At 36.0% G+C, this 12,816-nt stretch overlaps 1 protein-coding gene across 1 annotated transcript in view; it reads left to right on the top strand.

The window, feature by feature from the left end:
* Epha6 (EPH receptor A6) overlaps positions 1-12,816 on the top strand; it is a 769,688-nt gene that overhangs the window by 633,687 nt on the left and 123,185 nt on the right. Inside the window, exon 13 of the mRNA XM_051191720.1 lies at positions 5,622-5,683. Coding sequence (XP_051047677.1) covers positions 5,622-5,683 — 62 coding nt within the window. The remainder of the gene's footprint in view (positions 1-5,621; positions 5,684-12,816) is intronic.

The following is a 12,816-nucleotide window of genomic DNA, read 5'->3' as shown; positions in this document are numbered from 1 at the left end:
GCCTATAGTTCCTTGTCTAGGGGAAATTACTTTTTTTTTTTAATTTAAAAAGAGAGTAAACAAACTATTTCATGGTTCCAATGTGCAGCAAGTTGCCGTTCCATTACAAACGTTGGGAACAGAGTACAGCGAGGAAAAGTAGTGTAAACAAGGATCAGAGTCTAGCAGAGCAAATGATCAGCACATACAGAACCTCCGCGTCTTTCACCAAGTTATCACGGCACCAGCGACCGTGGAAGCTGGTGACCTACTCTTTTGGCATCTCCTCTTTCCTGAAATATAAATTGTGACTTGGGTTTCACAAGCTTCAGTCGGTGGCTTCTCAATCCCTCTTTACTGAGACTCTGACTCCAGAACACATTGCTTGGCATCAGGCCTTTGTGTATCCCAGATGCAAGCTTCCACCACTTTCTTCATGGTTTTGCATGTCTGAAGAGCGGCATCACATAGACTAAGTTCTGCTGACACTTAGCCTGGCTTACATGGACCACAGCTGCATTAGTGTATTGTACCTTCCTGGCTGAACGTGGAAAAAAACCTCTCTAGGAAGCCATTTTCTGGCCATGTTCTACTCTCTCTCTCTCTCTCTCTCTCTCTCTCTCTCTCTCTCTCTCTCTCTCTCTCTCTCTCTCTCTCTCTCTCTCTCTCTCTCTCTCTCTCTCTCGGGATCCTATTATCTAATGAATTTATGCTCGAATCTAGAATCTTAGAGTAGGTAGAGTTCAGCCATCTAGGTGCTCTCCTAATTGGCCCAATATAAATTCTGTGATCTGTAACAGTTCTAATCTTTTTAACAATTACAAATTACAAATGCTTTGTCTGTGCCTGCCTTTATTGCAACTTTAAAGTTAACTCAGATTCCTTTACTTGCCAAACTGCACATTTTTAAGTCTCATTCTGCTCTCTCCAACTATAAATCTAAGATCAGTGAGCAGTAACCACAGATAGTATGCTACCTTGAAACTTTTTCCCCCAAACAATACAGCTTTTTTTTTTTTTTTTTTTTTTTTTTTTTTTTTTGAATTCGGCTTCATTCTGATTTTCAGGACACAGACAGAATGCAGAGAACTTTTGCTAAAGGGTAATGTGAATGGCTTCCAGTCCGTTCCTGACAGAGTCCTCACATAGGGAAGGGTTACAGATTGTGGTGACACGGTTGCAGAGATCACTGTGCTAAGCTGCATTCTTGCAATGCAATGTGCAATATAAACTGGTATATCTCAGAGCAACTGAGAGGGTGGTGATTACCGGAATTTGGGATGAGTAGCAGTGGTTGGGTGATCAGCAAATTACACAGGAGCAAGAAGTTCCGATGTGCCACAGCAGAGGGAATATGATGTACTGTATCTTTCAAATTGTGGGTAAATGAATTTGAATGTTTCTGCTAAGAAAAATAAAAAGGGCTGAGGAGATATTTATCCTTATTGAAATATTGTACAATATATGCGTTATTGAAACATCACATGGTACCTGATAGGTGCACAAGTATTAGATTTTCATTTATAAATTTAAAATAACTTAAAATTCAAAGTCATTGAGGATGAGTTTTGTTTGAGAGAGGTTCTGATACTTACCAGGCAACAGTTTAAGAGTAAAACGGTTTCCCAATTTTGGTAGTTATCATGTGAATGAAAACAATAATTTAGTACATTATATCTTTTCAGATTTATATTGCCCATATCTGTGGAAAGCATTACATGGATAAGAAAATTATTTCATTTATTCTCAAGCCCAGAGGAGATTGTAATTGGAATTCCCTATCTGTAAAAGAGGCCAGGAAGAAGGAAAGATGAAATAACTAGCATACAAAGCAGTGGATTGAATGTGGGTAGAAAGAGCACTGGCACTCTGTCAATGAAAGTTACTGCTGCAAGTTTATAACCTGGTAGACAAAATAGAGACATGATCGAATGTTAAATAAACTAGAGTGATTTAAATCTGTAATAGAGTTCTGAGGTTGTTGAGATTTGTTTCGATTCTTCATTCTACTGACTGCACATTAGAAACTGCTGAACTGCTTCAAAACACCGCATCCATCACAGACTCATTACTTCTATAAAAATGGCAAATCTCTGTAATCCTCCACTTTCGCAAATTTGCTCTGAAGAAAACCTATTTCACCAGCAGAGTATTCCCCTGAGATTTTTACAAGAAAGTTAAACGATCCCTTTGTTTTCTTTTCTTTAATGCCATCAAGAAAATAGTACAGTCTTTTGGTCATATGTATTCGGCAAACCTCCTTTATCAAAGTCATTATAGGTGTTGGGAAGTATTTGAATATGTGTATATGTGCACATATATATATATATATACATACACATACATACACACATACATATGTGTGTGTGCGTGCATGCGCTCCCTAAAATTTCAACTGAAAGAAAAGAGTTATTGTTGTCTATGAAAAGATGATAAAGGAATTCTGTGATCATCTTCAGAAAATAAATAAGTGATTTCTCAGATTTTGAGTCTCATGTAGTTAAGACGATTCATAACATCTGGCAATTTATGATTATATGCTCTTGAAAACAGTAACTTTGGGTAGCTTAGGAAAATTAACTTCAAACCAATGAAATTTCTGTAAATTAAGTGGGAATTTTGAGAACTGACTGAGGTTAAAGCATCCTGGAGTGTGCTCATTGTCTTTAGCCCAATTCCGTCACTAGGAAGATGCTGTGATAAGAGGCATTTGGGGCAACAAACTAAAATTTACTAAAGGAAATGATCTCAGTTACTTTTGAAAATTTAGAAAAAGAATCAATTACTTCCAAGTATATCTTTTAGGAGCAGTCATACTCTTAGAATATGTGACATGTGATTTACATATGTAATTGTGCATATTGAAAAAGCAAGTCAAAAAAGGAATGTGTACCAAAAAGCCTCACTCACCTAAAATAGAATTAAAGAATAGCATTTAGATTTTCATAAGTTCCCTTATTCCTATATATTTTTTTCACAAATGCAATAAGGAACCACAACTTTGCCTTCGACCTTCACATTTTATAACTACATATTCCCTCTAAAAGACCATTAGGAAATAAATTACAGATTAAATTCTGACAATAGTCTGAGAAAACACTTCAGCCACTCTCAACTGAGAATTCTCCACAAAATGCAAAAGAAGGCTGAAAAGGAGCTTCTAACTCAGAAGAAACTTGGGGAATCTTCATCTCATTTCTTATCATTCTAAATGAGAAGGGAAACTTATCACTGATGGATTTTAAGACTGCCAAAAGTACCTATACAAAAGTGTTATAGATAGAACTAAGCCCCAAGTACTTTGTATTCACCCAGTTATAAATCTTGCTGGAATAATTCAATTTTAGCTTCACAAGGATAATGAAATCAGTAAGAAAACATCATTTTCTAAAGCACCTACTATGCTTGTCTCTATAGGAAGCAACCTTGAGAAACCCAGCGAGTGAGAATATGCCTCTACAGGAAAAGGACAAAGCAAAACAAAGGCCAGGCAGAGCATATCATAGCATACACAGTAGCAGTGATGGGATCTATTGGAAACATCAGCATGAAGGCTTGCAAGGATATACAGTGTTTAAATTCTGGAGGGGTGACACTTTATGTGGGTATTGCAGAGAGGGGAAAGTTGAGAAATAACTGACTGGTGAATAGCAAAATGGAAGGTAGAAGGCAGAATTGAACAAGTTAAAATAATACACATCTGGCAGAGCTAAGGGTGGCAAAGTTGGTTAGGAAAACATCCTTCACTGCAGATAATAGTTAGGCAGACTAGACTTAGAGATATGATCCACTCATCTCTTCTGAGATGCATGCAGCTAAACCATAAAAGTTCAACAATCCCAAACACCAGACAGGATGACTAATACTGTCCCTTACTGGATTTTGGTTCAAGAAATATACTTTACTTTTCTACCCCTCAATTTATCTGTATCATAGGGATATAGCAACACAAGGAAGTGTTTACAAGCTCTTTGATTTTTCACAAAACTCGCATTGTTGAGGAATAGGTACTTTCAAATGAACAGTTGACAGCAATGACCAGTAGCTATTACAGAGGTATGAAAATACCTAGGAGGCATAATTCAGGTACCCATAGCAGACTCAGCATTTTTCCTCCTAGGAAATCAAAACCCACTACCATTCTAACTTGAATATTTGCTCAGAATTTAGTGTTGAGGTACAATGATAGCTTCAGATTTCCACCACTTTCCTAACTAAGTGCTGGCCTTAGACTACTACCTCTTGGTTCTCTGTAACCATGGACAAATAAAAGGTAGAATGAAAAGTTTTCAGGCTTCAAACCAGGTCTTCTTTACCCCTTTCTGGGAGAGTGCTAACAGTTCATCTCACCTCTAGAACTGCCGATAAAGTTCTTTGTTCATATGGACAAGATTAATAGCTTTAAGGGGTGTTATTGAACATAAGTTAATATTATGTCCAAATAGAAAAATTCCTTAGGTTTGAATTCTATGCATGATAAAATGGGAGCTTTATTTCACCTTTTAACCTTTAGCTCATTTTTCTTTAAAATATACATTCAAATGTAAAATCTAGCATTTGCATACATTGAGGCAATTTACGATGGCTACCTTTCTAACCTGCAAGGCTTTGAGTTCAGGGGGGAAAAAATGAATTATGAGTCCAACATTTTCATCATCGGCATTGGCACAGTTTCTTTCCAGATCATTTTTTGGTGTTTCATAAAAATAGCTGTGTGCCATTCAGATCAAATCATCAAGAATTCTAATCAGAAATAAAAATGTAGAAAGAAAAAGTAAGCATTGATAGATTCCTATTTCAGGTAAATATCATTTTCCACTCAATTGAAATTTTATCTTTTAAGCCTGTGCAATTGGAGAGAGCAAACACATTCCCTTCTTTGAAACAAATCAAAGTTATTCATGTCAAATATTCTACTTAATAGAGATGTATTGGGAACTATAACAATTGATATGATAAAAGGAGAAGTAATTGATGCTCAGTTTCTGATCTTTTCTTCTGCACTAGACTACAACCCAGAGTTACCTGGTTTTCATGCATGGCCATCGGCCCTCTGCTGATCAAATCTGTGTCCAATAAAGAGATGGCCAGGCATTCATGCAGATCCTACCCAGCATGCGGTATTCATCAATCTGCCAAAAATTATTCTGTTTGAAATCCCTTAAAAAGCAGTCTATGTCTGATCTTTCATAAGTAGTCAAAGAGGATTCAGGAATTTCTCCTTTCTGCTTTGATACAGATATAATTTCATAACTGCCCATTTTAATGTATGTAAGGAGGGGGAGTGTTAAAACATCATGGAAGTTGTGCCACAACAAGCAGTGACTGCTTATATGGTGACTTTAGTGCCCTGGTTGTCATTTATGGAAAAACTAGAGGAAAATAAAAAAAAGAACCACAACCAATCTATACAAGCAATCACAAGACATTTGTAAAACATGTTTAATTCCTTTGTAACTCAGATTGTAACCCATGTCCCTCTGTGATCTCAGAAAGAAATTTTGTCATGGGGGAAAATAGGAGATGCATATATGAGTACACTTTCATAAAAGAGGACGTTAGCTACAGCAACTGGGAAGCCCTACCTGCAGCACATCTCTCTGTAATTGCGCTAATGGTGTATGTTTCTTGCTCTCTTGCAGGCCGGCCGGTAATGATCGTAGTAGAGTACATGGAGAATGGATCCCTTGACTCATTTTTGCGGGTGAGGTGCTCTTTTCTGGTGCCATTTAAATAAGCTGTTCTGAGATCTATACTTGAGATCATTTACCATGAATTATTTTTTATATAATGTAATGCATGGGTTCTCTGTAGAGAATGGAAGCAGGTGCATTTCTGTGGTTCTGTGATGTCACAGAGCAGTGCTCAGAAGATGGGATGGACACATAATAATATCATTGATTTCTCCTAGAAATTCAAAATTCACTTGTCATATTAATGATAAATTTATACATATATATATATCAAATAATTGTACTATCAATTAAGAGGTAAAAAATAAAACTCAATTGCCACTCGTAGCTATTCATGAAGCGATATCACATTTACCAATTTAGTATAATATTTTATGCATTTTCTAAAATGCTGATCCCTTGAACTGTTATACATTTACCAAAATTCTGCCAATTTTGTTCCTTGTGTTTAAAGAGGAAAAGAACAAATAAAATTCCTTCAGCCATGATATCTTTTAGAATAAAAACCTAAAATTAATTCTAAGATGACTTCACATGAATATATATATAGTGTAATAAAATAAAGCAAAGAAACTCTCAACATTATTTTTCAAAGTGTACTCATCACATGTTAAGATTTAAAGCATCACTATATGCTTGGAAAATACACATTGATGGTGAAAATGAAATGAAATACAAAAATATTCACTGAAGTAATTGTTTTTGTCCCCAGGAGAGGTGACATATTTACATGACGGTGTACTCCTTAATATATCCAACAAAAGTCATACATATTATCTGTACTTATGAAATGGCTAGGTTTTTTCTATCTAGAAATTGTTGTCTTTCTTTATATTTCCAAATTTTCTGTCCTGTGATATTTGGACATTTTCCATTTGCATCTTGTTTGTCTCCCTTGACCTAATCTCTCCCTTTTTCATTTGATTCCTGTCCTCTTCTTCCAACTGCTCTCAATGTTGGTGAGGACGGTGTATTTGTCCTGTGACTTGGCTTGATGTCCAGATCCAACCTCTGCAGCTGAATTCAGCAGCATCTTCAGGTTGTAATAAGTACAAACTACATTCACAGCACATACTCTTAACCAAGTGTGCTCTTTAAGGCAAAATGAAATTCATAGGTTGTGAAGATGAGCTGTTTGTTCTCTGCTGTGTCTATTTCAGAGTATTCTGCTTTATAACATATGCTCATTTTACCTGCAAATTCTCTGAATTATTTGAGAATAATTCATCAGGGCCACCTACAGGATTTAAAATACAAGTACATTTATGTCTTTTCATTATTTTTGTCTAGAGCATATTTAATCATGTATATGTCAAATGACACATTATCGAATAATGTTTGGTATAGGTTGGTTTTATGAAACAAGTACCCAAAGCAAAATATGGCAGCAAATAATGTAGCAGACATTCAATTTAAATTACTGTTGAAAATTACTGTTGAAAACCAAATGCCTGGTAAAGAAAATTAGGTGGAAATGTTAATTTCAGATACACTTTTTATTCTACTGAACAAGGAATAAATAATGATATGTATAAAGAACAATAATTAAAAGATATGACATCCTATATCACATGCTTATAAATGGTATATTTCATGAGTTAACTTTTCAGAACTACTATTTTTCAGCTCTATGCACCATGAAGGTATCTGACAGGCTAGGAAGAAGTGAAGCTTTAGTTGATGATGGCCACCAGTAATACTACTATGTGAATGTAGAACTCTATATTAATTCTAGCTCTGTGTCATACAAGCTGTGGGTTCTTACACAGGCTGGCAGCTTTCCTGTGTCTCTTCTGGTCTATGTGTATAATGGCATGTAAACAGTATTTACTGACTACAGTTGCTAAAAGAACTTTATTGGCAGTTGTAAAGTTTATAACAAAAGATCCACATGTAAGTCTTCATGGCTACAAAAGCATGACTCCACGCTGTGAGTTCTCTTCATTAAATTGATCTTTGATTCTCCCTGTAAGTCACTGTCAACTCTGCACCTGGTGGGTATTGCCTCAGCATATGCAAGTTTCACTAAAATTATATCATTGAAATACACAAAGAACTCTAAAAGATTAGAAATCAGATAACCCACTTGACAAATGGGCTACAGAAATGAAGAGATGAATTACAATTTGCCAATAAACGTATTATCCCTAGCCATTGAAGAAATGCAAATAAACACTACCTTAAGATTCCATCTCATCCCAGTCATAATGTCATTCATAGAGAAGACAAATAGCAAATTATGGGAAGGATGTGGACAGAATGGAACCCCTCATACACTGCTGATATGAACATAAACTCATCCAGCACCTATGGAAGTCAATATGAGGTTAATCAAAATCCTGAAAATAAAACCACCATGTAACCCCACTTTACCCCTGTATATTTACCTGAAGACTCCAACTCAGTACCGCACATGGATATTTGCACATGAGAGTTTATCGCAGCACTTTTCAAAATAGCTCAGTAATAGAACTAACCTCTGTCAACAAATGAACAGTTAAAGTGTGGTGTGTATAGCCAGTGGAGTTTTGTCAGTTATAGACAAGGATGAAGTGTGCTATTTGAAGAAAATTAGATATAACTTAATATAGTCATATTGAACTAATTGTCATTTCAGAATGACAGATATCATATTTTCCTCTCACTTGGTGCCTTAGTTACTGTTCCATTGCTATGAAGACACAATGACCAATGCAACTATTATAAGAGAAAGCATTTAATTGGTGACTTGCTTTCAGTTTCAGAGGTTCAGTCCATTACCATCATGACAGGAATTGGGACAGCCTTCAGCCAGATGCTGGAGCAGAAGCTAAGAACTACATACTGATCCATAGGCAGAGAGGGATTCTAGGCTTGCATGAACTTTGTTTTAAGGCCTCAAAGTCCACCCTCAGTGACACACTTCCTCCAGAAAGGCCACACCTCTTAATCCTTCAAACCTTTTCAAATAATGTCACTCCCTGGTAACTAAACATTCAAATGTATGAGCCTACGGGGGACATTACTATTCAAACATATGTGTTTTAGATTTTACATAAAAAAAATCATATCTGTATATGTGAAATAAAAGTCAATATAAAGCTATCTGGGGGGAATTGAATGGATAAGAGGAGAGAGGAAAAGGAGAATGCAAAAGTGTACATTCTATACCTGTAAGAAACTGTCCTCATGTAACCCAGTACTAGGTATGATGAATAAATTCCAAGGGAAAATTATTAACTTTAAGGTAGCAAATTGTAGAAGTAGATATATGAATTCAAGTGTTTTTTAAAAGAAAATGTTAGAAATATTTTCAGGAGTCTATACGCATGCTGGATTTTTCTTCAAAATTAAAATAGAACCTTACTTGATTAAAATACAAGAAGAATCTGAGCATGATTGTTCATACCTGTAATTTCAGCATTTCAGAAGCTGAGGTAGGAGAACTACCATGAGTTAAATGCCATCTATTGAAAAAATGCATAAAGCCAGGGACAATAATGAAGAAAAAATGCATAAAACCAGGGACAATAATGAAGGCAACTATGGCCACTAACAGCTTTACCCTTTAACATCCTGTTCCCACTTTACTATCATGACTCTTCTCCAGGAGCTTAGAGTGTACTGTATAAACCCATGTCAACAGCAAGTTCTCAATTCTCCTTGCCAACCACAAATAAAATATGTAAGTATATATATAGCCCATAAATTCTGAAAAGCTAAGTCATTTTTCCAACCACTGCCTTAGAATTTGATAATCGCAGCTTCTGTGCACACAGAAAGCAGGCAGTCTCTGAATGCACTCCATGGTGGGAGAGCCAGACATGGCTCATTAATAGCCTTCTGTGCTTACTGGAGGCAGGAACATTTCCCTTTGGTCTCCCACACTGTCTGAAAATCACTTCAATTTGCTATTTTATTATGAAGGAGTTGTAGCACAACTAAGTACAAGATTGCAACCCACTTCCAGTGCTGGGGGCTGGCCGGCCGGCTATTATGTTGCTCCAAATTCATAAATCTAATGCTATTTGGGTCACTGTGGACATTTTTCCTGATACATATTAGCAGTGGGGATTCATGGTCAAGAGTTCAGGTGGGTGAGAAGAAAAGAGAATTGTGAATTGTGTGTGTGACTAAATGTGCTTTTCTTTAAATAAAAAAAAAAAAAAATGCGTTACACCTTAGTGAGGAAATCCTTAATCTGCCTACTCAAAAGCATGATGTCACAGGGTCTCTCTGCCTTTGCCAATCGAATAAACTTATGATAATTAAGTATAATCTTAACCATCATCCCTACAAAGTATCTCTTCAGTGATACGGATGCATTTCATAAATAAGATTCATAGTACTTGAATGAATGGTGTCAGTCTCTAAGCTTTATATCTTCCATTTTATAACATGTGGGTAGCTTCCTTGTGATATCTATAAGACATAGTCTCACAACAGACTTACTAGTCCTCTGGCCATTACAATCTTCCTGCCCCCTTTTCCACTAGGTTCCCAGAGCCATAGGTGTAGGGGTTGCATTTTATATGTATCAATCATGACTGAGTACCTCACATCAGTGCATTTCTACATTTTGGCCAATCATGGATTTCTGTAATGAGTTCCATCTGTTGCAAAAATAAGGCTTCTTTGATACCCTTACCTGTACACATAAAGATAACTATTTAAAATACAGGTTACAACTATGCTGATTTGGGAAAGCAGTGGTAGTAGATGTCCCTCTAAGTTCCATGATCTCACTAGGCACTAGCCATAAATAACAGACTAGGTGAACAGTAACAGGTATGATTTCCCTCCTGCTGAGTGAGCTGTAAGTTCATTTAGACAGCTGTTGGCTACCACCAAGATTTAAGTACCACTACTGTTCCTTTAGTACAATATCTTGTCATGATAGCCATTGTTGTGGTTCCTAGGCATCACAGCTGAGACTACTGAAGCTTTCCTCTTTTAGCAGCTTCCATACCACCTTCCAGTACTATGAAAGCCAGTCCTTGTGAAGGAGGCTTTGGGGTCAGATTCAACTCTAATTCTCGGAGTCCTGTATCAGAAGTATAAAATGTTTTCAGCAATAACAACTCACCTTCAACTTCAAGGGAGGCAACCAAGGGCAACAGAAATAGTTTATATTGTTTTGAAAACCCCTGGGAGTTACAAGAACAAAAACTTGGAAAGAGGTACTGGGGATTTTGTTAAATAGTCTATGGCTATTGGGGGAGCATTATTATCACCCTGAGTAGTATAATGATATAACTTCATAATATATATATACATATATATCTTCACTTTAAATATATGTATATATATTATATATATATAATGTAATTTTAGGTAAAAATATAAAATAATATGATTGAAACCCAGTATCTATTAGCCTGTTATACCTACTTAGCCCAGCTCCTGGAAATCATCATTCTTAAAATTATTAACTATATTATATTATTGTGTATATTAGGTAATATACACAAAACACATAGGACATCCTGCATATAATGCAGTACCAACAATTTCATCTTAATAGTATTCTTATATGTTTTAAAACATGTCCCTGAGAATTTTGTAACTGTCTTTCAATTCATTCCTTCCCCTTTTTATCAATGGTTTTGTTTTCTACCACTAAAAAGACCTAGATATACCTCAGGAATATGAGTATTCAATAATGCATAGCACTCATATCAGCATTTCAAAAGTAATATGAGTCATTTGAAGTGCTCCTTGAACAAATGCAAAGCAAATATTAATTTAAAAAATTAAAGGGATCTTTTAAATATTTATGTCCTCAAATTATAAATCTAGTAAAGATGGCGTTTTACCTTATGCTAGTTATTTATTAATAATAAGAGCTGAATTTTATTAGCATACTTTCCTTGAAAATTGTGTGTGTGTGTGTGTGTGTGTGTGTGTGTGTGTGTGTGTGGTTATATTCATGCAGAGGCACAAGAATGAAATTAATCTGTATCATAGTTGTTTTATGTTCAACAGTGAAAAAATGCACTTACTAGTAATGCTTCAAACCATAAAAGATATAGTTGAATCTCATCTTAATTAATTTTAAGAAGAAATAGGTGAAACTTAATTCAGAACAATGTTATTATTTAGCATATCTGTTCCAACTTAGCAATAAAATCCAAGTAAAATTACCATGACAATAATTATTCAATTGTGGGAGAGCATGGTGTACTAGAACCGATAAAAGGCTGGCTTCACTTTTCTGGTTCTATTTATTTTCTTTCAGATGGAATACGTCTTAACTTTCTTAGCCTTCTTTTTGTCTAGGTTCCTGGGTGACTTTATATATTTTTTAAATTTATTCAAAATAATGAATGTCATTATGTCATTTTCATACTTGTCTGATTTTTTTTGTTTTTTAAATAGTGTTAAAGTATCAATAGCCCAAACCTGTCTCAATAGAATGTATAATATCATCCATCCTGTTAGCATGAAATTAGCCTTTATTAGTCTGTTTTTAATTCCTCCTTTTACATATAAGAATTTTGCTGATTGTTTTAATTTGAAAATCTTGAGAATTTCATGCATGAGCACTATAATATCTCATTTCTACCCTTCTACAGTGTCTCCTGTATTTGAATTTGTGGCCTCTTCTGTAATTGTTACTTTGAAATATTTATACCCTTATACAACCAACTGAGTTCAACTAGTAGGACTGATTGCTTACTGTTGATAAAACTAAACAGCTCATGCCTAAGAGATCTGATGCACCCTGCCTCAGCATCCACTGACTATCTGTAACTCTTCATCTAAGCCCAGTGCTTGGCTGTGGGTCACTGCTTCTGCTTCCATCAGTTACAGGATGTAGGTTCTATGAAGCAATTAGAGTAGTCACTAATCTGATTATAGGGGAAGGCCCATTCAGACCCTCTCCGTTATTGCTAGGAGTCTTAGCTGGGATCATCCTTATGGATTCCTGGGAATTTCCCTAGCACCAGGTTTCTTAAAGACTCTGAACTGACAGCTGGGGAACCTACACGGGAATAAACTAGGCCCTCTGAATGTGGGTGACAGTTATGTGGCTTGATCTGTTAGGGGTGTGGCAGTGGAACCACGGCTTGTCCCGGGCGTATGAACTGGCTTTTTGGAGCCCTTTTCCTATGTTAGGATACTTTGCTCAGCCTTGATACAGTGGAGAGGGGCTTGGTCCTGC

Source organism: Phodopus roborovskii, unplaced genomic scaffold, assembly GCF_943737965.1.
Source record: "Phodopus roborovskii unplaced genomic scaffold, PHOROB, whole genome shotgun sequence".
In the NCBI taxonomy this organism is placed as follows: Eukaryota; Metazoa; Chordata; class Mammalia; order Rodentia; family Cricetidae; genus Phodopus; species Phodopus roborovskii.
The sequence above is the reverse complement of the archived record's forward strand: the minus strand, read 5'-3'. Positions and strand labels throughout refer to the sequence as shown.